Raw genomic sequence first — 20,644 nt, 5'->3', positions numbered from 1 at the left:
TTTGGACTACAATTTGGTCTTCTTTTTTTTTAGTTTTTTGTTTTTAATCAGATTATGATGTGCATGTATATAGCTTGGCTATTTTTATTGGGACATCATTAAAAATTATTTTTTTTAAAAAAACACACAGTATTTTTATAATTTATTATGAAACATTAATAATAAAGCACCTAAAAAGTACTATACTAGGGGGAACCAAAGCCTTCTGTAGGGGGAAACAACGCTTTTTGGGGGGCGTGAGGGACGCTTCTCCGCCCAACTGCCGGCATCCTTGCGGCCGCATTACAACGTCGCCTCCGACACGCAGCTCTGGGCGGTACTCAGTTCCGGTGAGTTCCGGTTGAAAAAATAAGCCCCGTTTGTAGCCATATTCAGAACAGGCCCACTGAACTCCAGTCAAGTTTCATAGGATGTGGTCTGACTAGAGCAAACGGTGAGCATTGCCCACTAACAACAAGCCTGGTTTATAGCACCGCTAACCCCCCCCCGCGCCCGCCACTCACCGCCTTGTACTCGTACTGCAGGCTCCGAGCGGTGACGTCCGCCATGGCGGCTGCCCCGCAGCCCCGCTACCGCCCCGCAAGAGCAGCCGCTTCTGCCCCGCTCGGCCTCGGCGGCGCTTTCTCCCGCTCCTCGAACGCTGCGAAACGATGCCCGCACGCAGCGGGCTGCCGCGACACTTCCGCTTCCGGGTGAACACTCCAAGTTCTTCCTCTTTCAAACTGGCTCGGAGGGATAGAGGGCAGAAATAAGTTCCCAATCCTAGAGCGGCCGCTGCACTTCCGGGTTCTGATTGCCATGGTTCCCTCCCTTCTCTTTCCATAGAAGGTGCAAAGTGACAGCCGCTCATGGAAAATAACGGAGAGGGCCAGAAGCCTCGGGCTGCCACCTTGATTCGGCCAAAATACAGAAGCGGGTGAGGGGTGGGGCTACGTTTTTTTCATCTGGTGCTGAAGTGACTGCAATCCATTACAATCTATTGCAGCCCAACAGGATGGTTCCTCTGGAATTTGTCACACACACACACACACACACACACACAAATGTGTAAATATATCTCTGCTTGGCTGCCCAGATCTTAAATATTTAAAAATATTTAAAAATACTTTTTATTAAAGAATTTCTTATTTTACAAAAGTACATGCATTGTCTCTTTTTTCAGGTTGTGTTTTCTACAGATCAGATACATTTGTTCTGAGACATTAGTGTTACAGTCAAACCTTGGTTCCTGCATGCCGAAAACCCAAAAGTAAATGTTTTTCAGAAGCTGAACATCCAACCCTGAGATTAACCCTACCCTAAACCTAACCCTAACCCAAACACAAACCCTAACAGAACCCAAACTCTGGCCATAAACCTAAGCCTATCCCTAACTCTAAGGTATCCCTACCCCTAAAAGTAACCCAATGCCTAACCCTAACCCTAATGCTAGTCCAACCCTAATCCTAACCTAAGGCTATCTAACCTAATATTTTTTTTCAATTAATCCAGGGACACTTTTCGACTTCCTACTAAACAGATGGATTTTGTCAGGAGACTGATTTGTAAATCTGGGACTGTCCCTGGGAAACGGGGACGTTTGGTAACCTTATCCTAACGCTGAGAATAACCCTAACCCTGAGAATAACTCAAACACCAACCCTAACGCTAACCCTAATCCTTGCCCAACCCTAATTTTAAGCCTAACCCAAACCCTATTCCATAACCCATAACCTAACACTAACCCTTAGGCTATCCTAACCCTAACAGTAACCCAAAGGCTAAGCCAGTATTTCCATATGAGTAGGAATTGAGAGTACCCCTAAACATTTTTAGGGGTATTCCCTAACCCTAACCCTAACCCTAACCTGGACACAATCCTAACCCTAACCCTATCTGCAACTGTAAGCCTAACCTACCCCTAAACCTAACCCTGAGAATAACCCTAAACCTAAACCTAAGCCTAACCCAAACCCTAACGGAACCCAAACCCTTGCCATAAGCCTAATTCTATCCCTACCCCTAAGGTAACCCAATGCCTAACCCTAACCAATTCTAACCCTAACCCAACCCTAACCATATCCGCAATAGTAACCCTAACCAGAAGCCTAACCCTAAACCTTACTCTAACTCTAACCATAAGGCAACCCTAACCATAACCCTGCGAATAACCCTAACCCGGACACAACCCTAACCCTAACCTTTACCCTAAACCTAAACCTAAACATAAGCCTAATCCTAATCCTAAAATGCTAACCCTAACCCTAATGCTTGGTGTTGTTGTTTAGTCGTTTAGTCGTTTAGTCGTGTCCGACTCTTCGTGACCCCATGGACCAGAGCACGCCAGGCACTCCTGTTTTCCACTGCCTCCCGCAGTTTGGTCAAACTCATGCTGGTAGCTTCGAGAACATTATCCAGCCATCTCATCCTCTGTCGTCCCCTTCTCCTTGTGCCCTCAATCTTTCCCAACATCAGGGTCTTTTCCAGGGAGTCTTCTCTTCTCATGAGGTGGCCAAAGTATTGGAGCCTCAGCTTCACGATCTGTCCTTCCAGTGAGCACTCAGGGCTGATTTCCTTAAGAATGGATATGTTTGATCTTCTTGCAGTCCATGGGACTCTCAAGAGTCTCCTCCAGCACCATAATTCAAAAGAATAAATTCTTCGGCGATCAGCCTTCTTTATGGTCCAGCTCTCACTTCCATACATCACTACTGGGAAAACCCTAACCTTTACCCTAAACCTAAAACTAAACATAAGCCTAATCCTAATCCTAAAATGCTAACCCTAACCCTAACCCTAACCCTAATGCTTACCCAACCCTAATCTTAAACCTAACCCCAAACCTATCCCTAACTAAGGAAAACGTCAACCAATATTTTCTTTTTTAATCTACTCTGAATCTCAAAGCTGCAAACTTTATTGTATGCTCACACTGATCTGCCCCTGTCAGGCGTCATGGAACCTGGTCCCTCCCACGGTAGACTGCCAGGAATAGATAAACAAAGAAAGTTCTTACCAAGGTCTTTTATTCAATATTCACAGAGAGAGTCTTAGAAATGTTGCCTCTTGAGTAATTGCATTGGTCCAAGTAATCTCCACCCCCCTTATCTCCTCAATCATCAACAGCACCACCTACCTTATGGTGGCCGTTTAGGGCCATTTGTCTCCAAGCCTTTGCTCTCTTACTTTCAATGCTCACCAGGTTCTGGGAGAAGGGGGGTCTGGAATGCTTTATAGTGATAACGTGTCAGCCAGCTGCTCTGGCTCTGCCTCCTCCTCTCCCATTATATCCCAACTTCATCCCTCATCTACCTCTGAGCTGTGACCTCCCACAAACCACTTTTGTAAATCTATAATGTCTTCCTCTTCTCTGGAAGGTTCAAGCTGGGGAGGCGGTCTCCACCCTTCTTCCTCTGTCCACCCCCCTTCTCCTGTACTCTTGTTTTCCTTGTGTGGGCAGGGACTATGTTTTTATTTTGGTTTATTTACCTTGGTTGCCATTAGTTCAATAAATCAATCACGAGGATAGGTGTGTGACATCAGCATTGCACAATTTGCACATACACACACATTTTTTTAAGTTAAGAGGAGGTTTGGAACATGGCAATCTGGGAAGAGGGTCCCTGCCCTCTTCTGCAAACAGCATCCAGTCCCAATATGCTCATTAATGGAGAGGTTGATGATGGTCCTCGTCATCCAGTCCAGGAAGGGATGAATGGCTCTATTCAGATGCTATTTGCTTAGTTGCATAAGTCCCCTTTCAAGAGTCCCACTCAGCTGAAAGAGGAAAAGCCAAGAGCAGTTATACTCCTGGTGGGAATCAATACGTCCACATAACAAGAGAGTCTTCGCCCATCCTTGATTCTAGAATGTGCAGCTACATTCCACACATAGCCAAGCCTCCTGAGTGCTGTAGTTCCAGTCATCAAAGAGGTAAAACAACAAGCAGCCAAATTGTGTAGCAAATCCTATGGCACTGTAAATACCTGAATGAGCCCTACATCTAAGAAGCAGTGTAGAAAAATGATGAACAGATGAACCAGAAGTCAGCAGGTGGTCTTCTTAGGCTTCACACAGGCCTCATTTGCACTACTACTACTACTATATCATTTACTATAGAAGTACCACTATACAATTTTAAGCAACTGTGACTTCCCCTCAAAAATCCTGGAACTGTAGCTTTTTAAGGGTCCCGGGAGACGCTTATTTCCCTCACAGAACTACAATTTGCAGAGTTCCCAGGGTTGACTGTTAAACCACTCAGTGTTTAATGTTTAAAATTCCAAAAAATGTTCTATGAAAGCTAAGCCGTTATTAATTATGGAGTTTACTGGTGACACTTGCTCCCCACATGAGATGGGGGAGCCCAAGTGTGGCATATCCACAAGACTACAGATCAGTCCTACAGGGGGGAACAGTAAGAATATGAGGGAGACAAGAGGGCTTGGAATCAAGAATAATCTCCAATGTAGACTGAAGGACAGATTTACCACTTAAAATTGCATGTAAAAGTCAAATTTTCTGACTATACCTGCGGATAAAGGGTGGTAAATAAATTCAACAACAACAACAATCATAATAATATTTTCCAGCAATTTTTTTAAAGTCCTGAGAGGAAGGAGAGACAGAGAAATGTTCTGTAAAAAGAAAGAAGACACTATGCCCGTTCCAGACTAACCAGCTGGTGTGGAGCACCAGAATAGAAGAGTTGAAGGGTTCCTAGGACTGGAATGGTTGCAGGAATGGACTGTAATTTGGAACTGAAGAATATGTGCCAACTAATTCAGGGCTGTATCTTCATGCTATGCCACCCATCAGGGCCTCCATCATAGTAGAGTTACATGGGAATTCTCAAACACAAAGTACCTGTAGCTCTAGTTCCTCACCCCATCTCAGAATTGAGGGGCTACATGCCCTACAGGAAGCCCAGCTTGAGCGTGAGTGAAACTGTAGATGTGTCAGTAACATGATGCTTTCAGCTGGGCAGGATCTCCGCAGATCTTCTCCACTGGTGCCACACAAGCCCCTCCTTCTACAGCAGAACTATAAAAGAGAACCGTATTCAGGGGTCTTTACACAGCACAACCATGTGGCACCTGCTTCTCGTCACTCTGCTCTGTGGAGGTCCTGCTGGTAAGCACTGGGGAAGGGGCAGGAGGAGGATGGGGCATCCTTTTTTCCCACGGCCATTAGGAACTTCAAATAGAATGTTGGAAGATTCAGGACAGATAAAATAAGTAACTTATTCACGCACCACACTGGTACTCACTCACACAGGAGGCAGTGATCACCACTAACTTAGTGGCTTTAAAGGAGGATTAGGCAAATTCATGGGGGATATCAATGGCTACTAGTCATGCTTGGTGTGCACTACCTCCATTGGTTTGCATAGTGTTCTTTAATTTTTTATCATTTATTAATGTCAATTTATTAATGTCACTTAATTTTAAAAGGTCCATGGGGTCACGAAGAGTCAGACATGACTAAACAACAACAGCAACAATTATTTTAGAAATTCTAAGTGAATTACTTCCAATGGTATAAAATATGCAAAAATTAGCAATAAAACAGTATATATAATAAATTTATCAAAATATAGGTAAAAAAAAAAACCCAGTTAAAAATAAAAGGACCCAAAATAAGCAGGCAGCAAGAGTAGATGATAACAATCTTTAATTTAGGAGGGTTTAATTTAGATAACTGAGCTAGATGAGCTGATATTCTGAAGGTAAGGTAGCTTCCTATATTCCTGATACTAGACAACAGAGGCAAGTCACCCACGGGGCAGGTTTAGCCTTCACTGGGTGGGGGCTGAGCCTGCTTCCTGACAAAATCCAATAGCTCCAGCCATAAAGAATCCAGCTTACTCCTCACTGAATTACCTCCCTCTCTAGAAAGACAGTATGTTGTAATAGTGTTGGGCTAGGACTGGAGAAAGACACAAATCCTCACAGAGCCAGTTAAGCCGTGAGCCGGTCACACTTGCTCATGCTAACCTATCACCCAAAATTGTTGAGTGGGGGAGAAGCAGGCACTGCTACCCTGAGCTCCTTGGAGGAAAGGAGGGATTAAATGGAAGAAAAAAGAGAGCAACAGAAGGCAAGGTAAGAGCAACTGGTAGGGTTGAGTCCACACCCTCTGAAGCCTGGTGAGGGCCAGGTCTGTTGCCTGCTCCTGCACTAGGATCCCAAAGAATCTCTGACCACAGCTGGCTTGCAAACCAGGCAGCCTCTTTTGCTTCCACTCCAAATATTGGACAAACCTGTGTAAACAACCTAAGTGGTAAAATTTCTCAACCATGCCCTGATGCCCCTCCTCATTGTGCGACTGAGGAAAATTAGTCCAGGAGAGCCTGAGCTGCAAACACTGGAAATACTGAGATTGTTTCCCTCCCTGGCTTTTCAAGTGCGTCAACTGAGATTTCATTGCACTGCTTCCTGCAGTCTACGACTCAGAGACTTGACTTTAAGATGAGCATTGTCGTGTGTACCCTATTCCTTGAGCAGGAAGAGACTTTGGGAGTTCCAGTGCTTATCCAGGGTTCAGATTCCTTGGAATGGTCAACAAAGACTGTGGTTTCTTTAGGATATATGGTTTTATTTTCATGTATACAGTCTGTGGACAAACACTGGCTTCTTCAGCCTGAAGCCAGATGAGCACTACACCCCATAGTCGCCTTTAACTGGACTTAACTGTCCAGGGGTCTTTTTACCTTTACCTGAGCATTGGATGGAAGGGTTTACAGCATTAACACATCAGCAGATTTGCTTCCCCATCAGGTTTCCAGGGGAGCCCCAAGTCCAGTATAGAGCAAGACATGTCTCCATCTTTCCAGTTTCCCAAATCAGCCCAGTTCTCACATACACAGCCCTCCCGTGGCCTATTATTCTCCATCCTAGGATGATGAATCATCCAGTTAGGTGAGGTGGGGAAAGGGCTCCTAATTTGTCTCTAAGGCAATAGCGCTCACCCTTTAAGATGCAGATGACAGGTGTATTCTAACTTCACATATACAGGATCACAGGTTTGGAAAGGATCACGTGTGCCATCCAGATTCCAGACTGACCTCCACACCATTTCCCACCAAACCTATATAACAATATTATCCTGCCCACATTATGATGCTGCTCACAAGGGCCTGTCCTTCTCTGCCCTTTTCCAGTGCTAGCTGGCAAGATTTCCATTGAGGATGGATGTGCCAAAGGTCCTACATATTGGTGCAAGAACCTCGTGACGGCCATCCAGTGTGGTGCCTGGGAACACTGCATGCAGGCTGGATGGAACACTGACACCCAAGTGAGTAGCTGCTGTTCTAGCGCTCTCTCTCTCTCCCTCCTCTGACTTGACTTCGGTGCAGGAAGTTAAAACCTGGGGGTGGAGTTAGTTGGGGAAAGCTGCACTGTCTCTGTCTTTGGCGTATTGGGTTGCTGTGTCGAGAAGCCTAGTGGTTGTCTGCCCACTTTCTGCCAGTGGCCCAGGGTTTTGTGACAGCAGCATTTTCAGGTTGCCCTCATTGCCTTAATTTTTTCTCCAGGAAGACACTTGTGCAGACTGCAAAGAGATTGTTACCATCCTTGTTCGCATGGCCAAGGAGTCAACCTTTAAGGTAACCCAGGTAGCTGGAATGTGTGGAATTAGTGCTGCTGCTGTCCACAAGGTTGTTGTCTCTCTTTTTTTGCAGCAGCATTTAGTCTGTACCTTTTGTTGACATTTAACCCAGATTTCCCTTTATACCATGGAGAATCCTGTAAATAAAAATAACCCATTATGCACCTGCAGTCTAAAACATGTGGCTTTCAGGCTGAAACCCTACATACTCATTTATTTACCTGGGAGTAAGTGTCACTAAATTCAGTGGTTCTTACTTATGAGTGAACATGTGTCGGGTGGTGCTGTTAAAGGGGACAGACCAGCGGGAAGAGGGCCATTCCACTCAGGCCTCGCTTGTGACGTCTGGTTGGCTATTATGGGAACGGGCTGTTAGACTAGAAAGGGCTTCCTTGGGGGTCTTCTGATGTCCTTAGCTAAGCTGATTGTATGAATAGTCCCAGGAGAGGCAGGCATTGTGAGAGACAGCTGGACAGAGATCTCAGTCTTGCCCAAATAGCTCCCAGACACTAGAACTTAGAAACATCCAGTGACGCTGGGTGTTGGATGAAATGAAGTTCTTCACACAACACACAGTTAAATTATGGAACTTGCGCCCACAGGAGGCAGTGATGGCCACCAACCTGAATGGCTTTAAAAGAAGAGAACAGAATCATAGCTGTCAACGTTTCCCTTTTTTTAAAGGGAAATTCCCTTATTCCAAATAGGATTCCTCGCAAGAAAAGGGAAAAGTTGACAGCTATGAACAGAATGCTGGACTAGGTGGACCATTGGCATGACCCAGCAGGCTTTTCCTATATGTGGGGTAAAGGTAAAGGGACCCCTGACCATTAGGTCCAGTTGTGACCGACTCTGGGGTTGCGGCGCTCATCTCGCTTTATTGGCCAAGGGAGCCGGCGTACAGCTTCTGGGTCATGTGGCCAGCATGACTAAGCCACTTCTGGCGAACCAGAGCAGCGCACGGAAATGCTGTTTACTTTCCCGCTGGAGCGGTACCTATTTATCTACTTGCACTTTGAAGTGCTTTCGAACTGCTAGGTTGGCAGGGACCAAGGAACGGGAGCTCACCCCGTTTGGGATTCGAACCGCCGACCTTCTGATCGGCAAGTCCTAGGCTCGTGTGGGGTAGCCAGCCTCATATAACAAACATGCATGTCTATTTAATATAAAAGGTACCCCTGCCCATACGGGCCAGTCTTGACAGACTCTAGGGTTGTGCGCCCATCTCACTCAAGAGGCCGGGGGCCAGCGCTGTCCGAAGACACTTCCGGGTCACGTGGCCAGCGTGACAAGCTGCATCTGGCGAGCCAGCGCAGCACACGGAAACGCCGTTTACCTTCCCGCTAGTATGCGGTCCCTATTTATCTACTTGCACCTGGGGGTGCTTTCGAACTGCTAGGTTGGCAGGCGCTGGGACCGAGCAGCGGGAGCGCACCCTGCCGCGGGGATTCGAGCCGCCGACCTGACGATCTGCAAGCCCTAGGCGCTGAGGCTTTTACCCACAGCGCCACCCGCGTCCCCCCTATTTAATATAGGAAGAGGTTAAGACCATAGTGTAAGCTATACTGCCAGGCTTAGCTATGTCCACTTCCCACCACCTTGGGAGGAACTTTGTTCTTCAGTGTACTTGATTGCTTCAGCTCACCCGCATGGCGGTCAAGAGCTACTCTTGAATTCCTGTCGGAACTTTCACCACTTTCACCACTAGGCAAAGTTTTACTCCCTGTATAACTATTTCTGAAGCACATGACTCTCACCTATGGAGAATTTCAGTTACAGATAGGTAGCCGTGTTGGTCTGCCATAGTCAAAACAAAAAAAATTCCTTCCAGTAGCACCTTAAAGACCAACTAAGTTAGTTCTTGGTATGAGCTTTCGTGTGCATGCACACTTCTTCAGATACACTGAAACAGAAGTTGCCAGATCCTTCTATATAGTGAGAAGGTGGGGAGGGGTATTACTCAGAAGGGTGGTGGGAATGGGTGATTGGCAGATAGCTGTGATGAGCCTGTTGACGACTAAATCTGACATCAAGAATCACAAGACAGAGAAACCAGTAGGAGAACACTTCAATCTCCCAGGACATTCTATACAAGATCTCAAAGTAGCTGTTTTACTACAAAGGAATTTCAGAAATAGACTGGAAAGAGAAGCTGCTGAATTGCAACTCATTACGAAACTTAAAACCATGGAGAGACCTGGTCTGAACAAAGACATTGGATTCTTATCTCATTATACATGACAAAGCCATTTTTCACCTTCTCACCCCTTGCTTTTCCCTGTAAGACCTATTGCAGTCGTTAAGAGTCGTCAACAGGCTCATCACAGCTATCTGCCAATCACCCATTCCCACCACCCTTCTGAGTAATACCCCTCCCCACCTTCTCACTATATAGAAGGATCTGGCAACTTCTGTTTCAGTGTATCTGAAGAAGTGTGCATGCACACGAAAGCTCATACCAAGAACTAACTTAGTTGGTCTTTAAGGTGCTACTGGAAGAAAAAAAAAATTTTGTTTTGACTATGGAGAATTTGTAAGTAAACCATTTTTTAACTTACAAAACATGTGGTCTTTTTCCTATGCTGGGGAAACAAGGAAAAGAAACATTTTAAGGGGACATTTTGGAACTCATGTGGAGGGGCACATTTTAAAGGTGCTACAGCCTACATTTCCACACTTTACTTTGCTGCATGTTTAAAGTATCTGCTGGGGTTGTCTCCCAAAAGAGTACTTCCCCCAAACTTGGATCTTGGCACCCAGGACTTGTCCTATGTTCTCCCCTCTGCTCTCTTAACATTGCTGTTCCCACACAGAAGGCCATCCAGAACTACTTGAAACACGAATGTGCGGCTTTTTCACTTCAGACCTTAATCCCAAGATGCCAGGAGCTTGTGGATACCTACTATTCTCTATTCATCACCGCCTTAGAAGGACAGATTGTAAGTGGCCCTTTCCCCACACACATCAATGGCAAATAATTTCTCCACAACAAACAACACAGTGGCTTTTGTGTGGAGGCAGGGCAAGGGAGAGGCTGCTCTGCCATGAGGTAGTTGGTTTTGGATGCCCTGAAAGGGTAGCCAAGCAGCTGACAGACACATCTGGTCCAATCCACTGGGAAGCTCTTGCACATTTCAATGGGGCTTGTGCAGGAAAACTTCCCCAGGGCCTGTGCTGCGAGGACCACCTCTTCATACCCTCCAGCATTCCTCAGTTTGAAATAGGAAAAGAAGCACACACACCAGTACAGTGGTGCCTCGCAAGACGAAATTAATCCGTTCCGCAAGTCTCTTCGTCTTGCGGTTTTTTCATCTTGCGAAGCACGGCTATTAGCGGCTTAGCGGCTATTAGCGGCTTAGCGGCTATTAACGGCTTAGCGGCTATTAACAGCTTAGCGGCTTTAAGAAAAAGGAAACAAACTCGCAAGACATTTTGTCTTGCGAAGCAAGCCCATAGGGAAATTCGTCTTGCGGAATGACTCAAAAAACGGAAAACCCTTTCGTCTAGCGAGTTTTTCGTCTTGCAAGGCATTCGTATTGCAGGGCACCACTGTAAATGTATTTAAAAATAAATAATAAATATATTTTAGAAAGAGGCAAGATTAGATGTGGATGCTGGAATCATTTTTTTAAAAAACAACCTCAGGGCTTCTTTTCACACTGCTCATCTCCCCCTTTCTCCTGCCCAGGGCAGCCCTGTGCTCTGCCTGCACCTCAGAGCTGGTGTGTCATGGGGGGGGGGTTTCCCCTCACAGGTGGCAGCCTCTCTTCCTCACCTGCAGTCCAGCAGCTGCTACAAGCTGCCCAAGGGGGGAGTCTGGAAGCGGCAGCCAAGGAGAGCCAACAAGATGCTCCTTCGCGGCAGCCAGTGGGAGAAATAGGGACATTCCAGGTTCAAATCAGAAGCTGGGGTGGCTTTCGTAATTCTGGGACTGTCCCTGGAAAATCAGGCCACTTGGCGGGCATGCCTCTGCCTTGCCTTTCAGATTAAGGCAACTGGAGAGGAATTATTCCTTTCTCAAGCCTTATCCCTTCTGCCCTTCAGCAACCCGGCGCTGTATGTGCAAAGTTTGGCCTCTGCCAGTCTGACCCACTGGAGAGCAAGGACATCTTTGGTCTGCTGGTTCAAAAGATGGTGGAACAGATCCAGCTACTGCAAGGCAAAGCTTTTATTATGCCCAACAACAAGACCCAGGTAAGGAGAGCCTCTTCTGATGACATGAACTCCAGTGCAGTGAAAGAAAATTGTACGATCCCCTAAGCCAGCCTTCCACAACATGGTAACCTCCATATGTTTGACAGTACAACCCACAAACATCTGCAGGGTATTGGGTTAGAGAAGGCCGATCCAAGCAGTTGTCTAGGAAAGCATCTTGCATCCTACTTCGTTCTACTTTCCCATCAGAATAAAATTATAATGGCTTCAAAAGAGAGCCAGTGTGTTCTAGTGGCTAGAGAGTGTCAGACCAGGACCTGGAAAACCAGGGCAAAAATCCCTATTCAGCCATGACATTCACTGAGGTTGGGCCAGTGACTGCCTAACTTACTCCACGGGGTTGTCATGGGGATTAACTGAGGAGCGCTTTGGGCTTCATGGAAGAATAGGTGCTTCATAAATGTTATAAATAAATGAGATAAATGTATTTATTTAAACATTTATATCCTGCCTTTTAGAAAAACCTTTTCACAGGGTGGTGCACAAGAGCATATATAGAATCACTTTGAAACCATTATAAGGCAATAAATACCACTAAAAATATGCTAAGCACCCAGTTACAGCTGCACTGCAGTGGGCAATGCGGGAGGGCAGAGATAGAAAGGAAGAGGAAGGAGGTAAGGGTAAAGGAGAATGGGCAGAGAAAGAGTCCAGTGGGTGGGTCCGTGGGAGAATCAATAGACCTAGGTCAGGGGTCAGCAACCCGCGGCTCCGGAGCCGCATGTGGCTCTTTTACACCTTTGCCGCGGCTCCAGGGCGGATACTAGCGAGGGGAGGAGGCGCATTGTGTGCCCCGACACTCCCCACTGTTTTAAATGTCGCAATGGTTTTGCGGCTCCCAGGTTTTTTTTCTTCGGTCCAAGTGGCTCTTTTTGTCTTAAAGGTTGCAGACCCCTGACCTAGGTAAAGGGACCCCTGACCGTTAGGTGCAGTTGTGGCTGACTCTGGGGTTGCGGCGTTCATCTCGCTTTATTGGTCGAGGGAGCCGGAGTACAGCTTCCAGGTCATGTGGCCAGCATGACTAAGCCGCTTCTGGCGAACCAGAGCAGCACATGGAAACGTCATTTACCTTCCTGCTGGAGCGGTACCTATTTATCTACTTGCACTTTGAAGTGCTTTCGAACTGCTAGGTTGGCAGGAGCAGGAACCAAGCAATGGGAGCTCACCCTGTTGCGGAGATTCGAACCGCTGACCTTCTGATCGGCAAGCCCTAGGCTTTTATGGTACATAAGTGGCAAAGCTGGGGGGCGGGGAGTGCACCCCTCAGGTGGGTGCAATGAAGCAGCCGAAGCTGGAACATTTATGCTCCAGTAAGAACAGAGCGTTAATCTTCCCAAAATGAGATCTGCTCTGTTGCACCTTTGATTAATTTCTGTGCCTACCTGCTACACAACTTATTCCTATTTCTTTTCCCAGGATAATCCCAAGGAGGAGCTGCTCTTCCCTTGGCCCTGGCGTTATGTTTTGCCTCAGTGTTGGCTGTGCAAGAACCTTGTAGGCCGGATTGAATCCAGCCTCCCCAAGGTATCGCATTCTCCTTTCTTTGTGCCTTAATTCAGCCTTCTCCAACACGATGCCCATCAGCCCCAGACAGCAGAGTCCTATCATACTGGGTCTGATGGATATTTTGGTCTGAAACATCTGAAGAAGGCTGCTTTACACATCCAAACTCTGGTCCAGAATGCAACATCATGAGACTCTAAATTGTTCTTTTATTTCTTTATTTTTTAAATGTTTCTGGACCTCAGCATTAAGCTTGTGAAAGTTTCTGCAACCAAAGCTCAGGAAGCTAAAAGTTTAACTGATAGAAAAGGTGGAACAGAAGCTCCAGGGATGAGTGAATTGGGCAGGTTGTTGTCTTTTCAACTTTCAGCCTCTTCTCCCAGGAAACAAAGCACTGCTCACAGCCAGTGGCGTAGCGTGGGTTGTCAGCACCCGGGGCAAGGCAAGTAATTTGCGCCCCCTAACCTGTGGATTTGCGCCCCCTAACCCATAGATTTGCGCCCCCTAACCCGTGGATTTGCCCTAACCCCAGATGTTGCGCCCGGTGCGGCCGGCCCCCCCTGCACCCCCCCACGCTACGCCACTGCTCACAGCTGATATTAAGTATATGGCAAAATCTATGTCAGGGAAAAACCCACATCTCTGATTTGCTTAAATTTGCAGTTCTTAGCTGAGAGAGCGTGTCACAATTTGATATGATAAACAGCTGTGAAACTTACTGAATGCTGAAAATTGGGGGCCCCCTTTGAGCTTGAGGCCACTGTCCCCCCACAACCCTAACTGGCCCTATGAATAAAACCCTGTGATGATTCTTGGCATCTTCCTCGGTTCCACCTTCATGTGTCCTAAACTGCAAGGCAGGCGGCAGCTTTCAAGTTGAGAATGATGTCTCCGAGTCTGGATTCAAACGCAGGGCAGGCCACTAACTTCACCCCAAGTCCTTTGTCTTCTTCCTTAGGATGCTATTGGCAAATCCATGGCCCAGCTCTGCCGCTTTGCCCCAGGAGCCGCTGCTGGGATGTGCCAGTGCTTGATGGAAAAATACACTGTGACCATTGTGGACGCGGTTCTGGGCAAGTTGGGGCCAAACCTGATCTGCGGGATGATGCTCATGTGTGCCACAGAAGAAAACTGTGGCCCAGGTACAGACAACTTAAAACCTTGGTGGGCTAGGTGGTGTTTTGGGATCAAACACTAGTGTTTTGTGGTAATCTATGATGTTTGTCAAGGGACGCGGGTGGCGCTGTGGGTAAAAGCCTCAGCGCCTAGGGCTTGCCGATCGAAAGGTCGGCGGTTCGAATCCCCGCAGCGGTGTGCGCTCCCGTTGTTCGGTCCCAGCGCCTGCCAACCTAGCAGTTCGAAAGCACTCCCAGGTGCAAGTAGATAAATAGGGACCGCTTACTAGCGGGAAGGTAAACGGCTCGCCAGAGCAGCGATGTCACGCTGGCCACGTGACCCGGAAGTGTCTCCGGACAGCGCTGGCCCCCGGCCTCTTGAGTGAAATGGGCGCACAACCCCAGAGTCTGTCAAGACTGGCCCGTACGGGCAGGGGTACCTTTACCTTTATGATGTTTGTCACTCTGAGAAATTTCTGGACAGTTTCCATCATTTTGGCTGGTTCTGTGTGTAGCAGCTTGCCATCCAGAAGAAGCAGCAGCCTGGCCACATACTCACCTCTGCTCCTCCACAGGCCACATCAGGCTAAGTCAAGGGGTCAGAAAATCAGGACCAGGGGCCAAATATGTGGCCCTCAAAACTCTCTCTAGGCCACACCTCTCACTGGCCCTGCTTCACACTAAGGCCTAGATTAAGCTAAACCAGCAGAAGCCAGAATTTAAGATTCTGCGTGGTCTTTATTGAACCTCTATCCTGATCGGTTTGTGTGATGTTTGCACATCTTCCCATTAACCATTGCATTATTCCACACTTTTCAATGCATTACCATGTCATTTACCCAATTGCAAAAAGTCTGTATTTTTCTCTCTCCCAAGTAGACTTGTACTAGGATGAGTTTTTATTCACTTTAATACTGCCAAACTAGATTTTCCCCATATGCCCTTGAATCCCTCCCCCCAATAGTGACAGCCTGGAGACGCCCTAGCAGTGGAATGACAATTGGTGTGCAAGCCCAGCTATTCTCTACAATGGGCAAACCGGCTTTGCATACAATTCTGGGAACAACAAAGAGCTTTTAGAAAGCAGAGGCTGGCTTTGTTCACACTCCTGTTTCCTGTGCATTCTCTGTGTTCCCAGTGCTGGGTTTTTAATCCATGTTTGCAATATCTTACCCAAAATGCAGGAGTAACCTGTACTTTGCCTGTTTGATGCATTACTTCTCAAATCAGCTGCACACTTGAGTCCTTAAAACATTCCTAATTCGTCTCTAGCCAAGGTGTGACCCCCCTATGCAAACAGTAAAGGCATCCTCTCCCTGTGTACATCTTCTGTGTACAGAAACAGAATGAGGCCCTGCTGATGTGGACAGCTGGAGGAGGGGGAGAGCTGTGAAACATGGGGGGGGGGCTTTGCTACCCCTTAAGGTGGTAATGTGGACACCCTTTGCCTCCCTCCCATTCATTTTCACTAACTGCTACCTCCTACTGCAGATGGCGGGGACGCGGGTGGCGCTGTGGGTAAAAGCCTCAGCGCCTAGGACTTGCCAATCGAAAGGTCGGCGGTTCGAATCCCCGCGGCGGGGTGCGCTCCCGTCGTTTGGTCCCAGCGCCTGCCAACCTAGCAGTTCAAAAGCACTCCCGGGTGCAAGGAGATAAATAGGGACTGCTTTCCAGCGGGAAGGTAAACGGCGTTTCCGTGTGCGGCTCTGGCTCGCCAGAGCAGCGATGTCACGCTGGCCACGTGACCCGGAAGTGTCTGCGGACAGCGCTGGCCCCCGGCCTCTTGAGTGAGATGGGCGCACAACCCCAGAGTCTGGCAAGACTGGCCCGTACGGGCAGGGGTACCTTTACCTTTTACCTTACTGCAGATGGCAAAAATGAGCAAGCTCCCTGCAGGTAGGCATGCACCAAAGTTGGGGTGCACTTGGCTGCAGGGCACTAATTCTCCCCAGAAGGTGCTGGAAGAGGAGGTTGTGGAGGGTGGGGGTCCGCCAGTTTGAACAAGCATTTGATTGGGTGGCATGCTTGTCTGTCAGTCCAGCTGTGCAAACAGCATCCTTTGACACTTTGCCTGTATTCTCCCACTGTTTGACAGATGCAGAGGCTTACCTAGGGGTTGGCTAGGTTGGCCCCTGCCAATGGTGCAGGCCCAGGGAGGCGGCTGAGAGTGGCTAGGAGCCCACCCACCCATGTGCATGCTCCCTGGGCTGCTTCTCTGCTTCTCTGAGTGGCCAACATCTCTTTGCCAAGGGGACAAGGGACGTGGGCGGGGGACACCATCACATTGCTAGGGGTGCAAGGTAGAGCATCATCTCCTCCCCCAGTGCAATTGCACTAATTGGACTGATTTAAGTCCTTAGGCTGTTCCTAATTTGCCTCCAGCTAAGGTAAAGACATTCCCACCCCTGTCGATTCCCCTTGGTGTGTACACAAACAGAAGTGAATCACAAACAGAAGTGAATCACTCATTGCCCTCCGAGGTGGTAATGTGATCACACCCTAGGTTGGCTGCTTAGACTGAGATCCAACTGAGGGCAGTGGGTAGCTGGGAAAGTATAAAGCTTTTGTGTGTGCGTGTGCACAAACACAAAACACCGCACTGCTCCACAGCCCTGCCTCTTTGTGGTTTTCCCCCTTGCAGAGACCCCTCCACTGTCACTCTCTGGCCCAGCTGACACCTGCCAAGCCTGCCTGGCTCTCAAGACCCAGTTGAAGGCAACCCTCAAGCCCAACAGCAGCAGGGCTGAAATGGAAGCAGCTCTGTTGACAGCCTGCAGCAACACCTTTCGGAGCTGGGAAGAGGTGGGTTACCCTAAAGAGCAGAAAGCCACAGCCTTCTTCAAAGGATTGTTAACAATATGCAAAGGCCAGTTCCCATACAAACATGGCATGAGATGAACACTGCAAGGCCTTCCTTGTCCTCCTAGCTGGAGGAAGAGGCCCAGGACCCTCACCACACCCCTTTATGCCACTGCTTCTTCCTGACTGTGATGCAGCAAGGAATGAGTGTGTGGCTTGCCCCATGTCACAATCACAAACGGGGACCCAGGCAGTAGCTGCCTTTCTTAAGCTCATAGTCTGGTGCCTTCCAACAGTTATTAGACTACAACTCCCATCATCCCTAACCATTGGCTATGCTGGCTGGGGATGATGATGATGAGTCTTTTTATTTATTTATTATATTTATATCCCAGCTTTCCTCCAAGGAGCTCAAGGTAGAATACATAGTTCTCCTCCCCACAGTTGCCTCACAACAACCAGGTGAGGTTGGTTAGGTTAAGAGTGGCTCAAGGTTACCCAAGTGAGCTTCATGGCTGAGTGGGGATTTGAACCCTGGTCTCCCAGATTCTAGACCAACACTCTAACCATTATACCACACTAGGAATTCTAGTCTAACGATATCTGGAGGGCACCTCGCTGGGCTTGTCAGAGGGGAGACAGAACTAAATGTGTCAGTTCAGTTAGGCTTCGGTTTCAGGAGGATATGGGGAGGCTAAGAAGTTGTGAGAGAGGTGAGTTTTGAGGGATTTGAAAGATGGTGGTCTTCCATAGATATGCTGGGAAGCAGCCCAATGCATAACAGGCAGCGAGAGAGTAAGGACAAAATCACAGCTTCCCAAAATTCTACTTGGGGACTCTTCACAATTACATCAGCCTTCCTCAACCTGGTGCCCTCCAGGTGGTTTGGACTACAACTCCCATCACTGTAAACATCTAGGAGACTGAATAATTACTGCCACTTATAAAACAGCCTTACCCAACCTAGTGCCCTCTAGATTTTTTAAGATTCATCAATCGCAGCCAGAATGGCCAATTATCAGGGACAATGGGAGTTGCAGCCCAACATCTGGGTACCACATTGACTAGCCCTGCCCATGAGAAAGACATGATGGTAGCAAGGAATGGGGACAATCATAAGACTCTAAAGTCTCAATGTTGTTGTGGTTATTATTAAACAGTGGAGAGAGGGATGATTCCTATTTTCTATTTGTACCCAACCTCACTTGTACCAGCCCATGGACAATAGATAGTGAAATAGCCAGTCCCAATACTCCACTAACACCCTCTGTGCACAGGTGGCCAAGCCAAAGGGGCCAGACGAGCAGAGGCTCAATATTTACTTCTCTTCCTCCTGTTTTGTAGTGCAAAAGCTTCATTGATCAGCATGAGCCAAAGTTGTTCCTACTGCTTGCCAAGCCTTGGAGCGCCCAGAGGACATGCCAGGTACGAGGCTATCATCCTTGATAGAACAACAACATTCAATTTCACATTGCTCACTGTTGGTGTAGCATTTTCAGATGTTATAGATGAGGAGAACAGCAGAGAGGGTTTGGAAAGCATTTTGAAAGTGTAGCAAGCGGACACTCAGCTTCTGGACACAAGCAAGACACGTGGATCAGTCCCCAACTAAACAGCAGACGCTCTCCTGAATGTAACTAAACTTTCCGGAAGTTGGTTCTTCAGTTCCCCACGTACAGCATACCTTGCTTACTCCTGTGTACTGTATTGACATTTGGTCATTGCCCTTCTGGCAGGTACTCTTAAGTGATGGCCAGCAGAACCAAATTCAGATATGGGAAGTTGTCAGATACTAAAGTTTAAGATGACCTGTAAAGCAATCAATGCAAAAGAGGAAGATGAAAAGCCAAATGGGTGCTGCTAGAACATCAGGGCGATGGTCCTCTATAGCTCCTTGACGTTATAGAGAAAGAAGAGGTGGGAGTGGGGAAAACCCCTTTTCAAGCCATTCTAACCATCTCAGAATCTCCCAGAGAGGCCCCCAATTGATACTATCCCTATATTGAAACCGGAAGTTTCTAGCAACAAAGGTGAACACATTCTGTCAAGTAAAGGTGCCAAGCAGCATGGACTGCTCTGCCTCTTCTCTTCATAGAATTGTAGATTTGGAAGGGACACCATCATCTGTTCTAACCCCCTGCAAGTTTTTTCCTTGCTAACAGGAACTAGGAGCCTGCGTGGCTGAGAAGCCTTTTCCAGGAACTACTGCCTGTGCCCAGGGCCCCACTTATTGGTGCTCCAGCCTGAGCACTGCTGAGGAATGCAAGGTGAGAATGGAGGGCTGGTTCTTTGGGTTTGTAATGTGCCAAAAGAAGAAATGTATCTCCAGATGCCAGGATTTTGCCCTAATGGTCTTTGACAACAGGAAGCTTTGAGACTGGTTCACTAAGGGCTCATCTGCTTGCCCTGCTGCTTTCCCCCAGGGAAACCCAGTCTTTACTACTGAATCAGAGCAAACATCAACCAGTTTTTCCACAGATTGACATTTGTTCCAATTCAGTGCTAAAGAGCAGGCTTTCCTGGAGAAAGTGGTGGGGCAAGTGGAAAGCCACTTGGACCCATGCTTTCTAAGCAAGGGGACAAGTGCAAGTGTGGACAAGCCCTAAGAAACAAGGGAAAAAAACCCATTGACAAAGGCTCTTCTTTGCATCTGTGAGACAGATAGATGGATATAAAGCTATTATTGTGCGCTTCCATGTTTTAGTGTTTTTCTGTTTATTAGTAGACATGTGAAACACCCCTCCCCGCACAGAAAAACAAAGCTAGCTGCAATGTTTCAAAAGTTTCCGCCTGTCAATGGCTACCAAGATAATCACTGTAGGACAACAGCTTGGAATCTCATGGAAGCCCCACTCATTATATTGCATGGAATTGGCACAGGAGGTCCTGGTGAAAGGATGTAATAAGATTGGGCTTTTGCGGCACTTGCAGTCTATAAATGCAACCATTTCCCACAAGCTAATTCCACTTTGAGCTATTAAACCAGAGCTTTCACATGCCCCCAGCACAGAAACTGCAGAGACCCTGAAGTTCCCAGGTAGCTTCTGTAGCTTCATCTACTACAGAATGTCTGCATTGTCTCTTTTAGGTTTGGGTCTAATTTCTCTCTTCTCTCCCTTCTAGGCTGTGCAGCACTGCCAGGATCATGTGTGGCTGTAGCCAAAGAACGGGGAGCCAGCAGCATACAGCGAATAGGGGAGGGTTACACAGCCCTGCCCCACGAACCACTTGCTTGGAATCTTCCTGATGACTGATCATTGTGGCAGGGAATGAGGGAAACCATGAAGCTCTCATACTCTCAACTATTACAGTTATGCCTCTTCCCCCAATTTGTGTTTGATTTTATTTATAAAAAATATTTATAGGCTCATAGCAGGGCAGCATAGAGCAAAATTTACAAGAGAAAGAAAATACTGTTAAAACCA

General features: G+C 47.4%; 2 protein-coding genes across 2 annotated transcripts in view; one reads left to right on the top strand and one right to left on the bottom strand.

Moving 5' to 3' along the window:
- Positions 1-679, bottom strand: part of SNRNP200 (small nuclear ribonucleoprotein U5 subunit 200) — a 50,754-nt gene extending 50,075 nt beyond the window's left edge. The window contains exon 1 of the mRNA XM_028741091.2: positions 504-679. Coding sequence (XP_028596924.1) covers positions 504-548 — 45 coding nt within the window. The 5' untranslated portion in view covers positions 549-679. The remainder of the gene's footprint in view (positions 1-503) is intronic.
- A 4,356-nt stretch (positions 680-5,035) lies between these two features.
- SFTPB (surfactant protein B) lies at positions 5,036-20,548 on the top strand. The gene is made up of 11 exons (XM_028741099.2): positions 5,036-5,112; positions 7,142-7,275; positions 7,514-7,585; positions 10,401-10,526; positions 11,632-11,781; positions 13,219-13,326; positions 14,264-14,447; positions 17,062-17,222; positions 18,564-18,644; positions 19,382-19,486; positions 20,343-20,548. The coding sequence occupies exons 1-11, from the start codon at positions 5,067-5,069 to the stop codon at positions 20,376-20,378; spliced, it is 1,203 nt and encodes a 400-aa protein (XP_028596932.2). The 5' UTR covers positions 5,036-5,066; the 3' UTR covers positions 20,379-20,548.
- The last annotated feature ends 96 nt before the right edge of the window (positions 20,549-20,644 follow it).

The sequence above is a fragment of the Podarcis muralis genome, chromosome 7 (assembly GCF_964188315.1).
Source record: "Podarcis muralis chromosome 7, rPodMur119.hap1.1, whole genome shotgun sequence".
NCBI classification, from domain to species: Eukaryota; Metazoa; Chordata; class Lepidosauria; order Squamata; family Lacertidae; genus Podarcis; species Podarcis muralis.
Note: the sequence above shows the minus strand (reverse complement) of the source record. Positions and strands in the feature narration are given on the sequence as shown.

Excerpts from the sequence above, each read along its gene's own strand:
- SFTPB (XM_028741099.2), top strand. The coding sequence starts at position 5,067 with ATGTGGCACCTGCTTCTCGTCACTCTGCTCTGTGGAGGTCCTGCTG. Across the intron at positions 7,586-10,400 it reads CCAAGGAGTCAACCTTTAAG|AAGGCCATCCAGAACTACTT; the intron begins GTAACCCAGGTA and ends GTTCCCACACAG. Across the intron at positions 14,448-17,061 it reads AGAAGAAAACTGTGGCCCAG|AGACCCCTCCACTGTCACTC; the intron begins GTACAGACAACT and ends TCCCCCTTGCAG.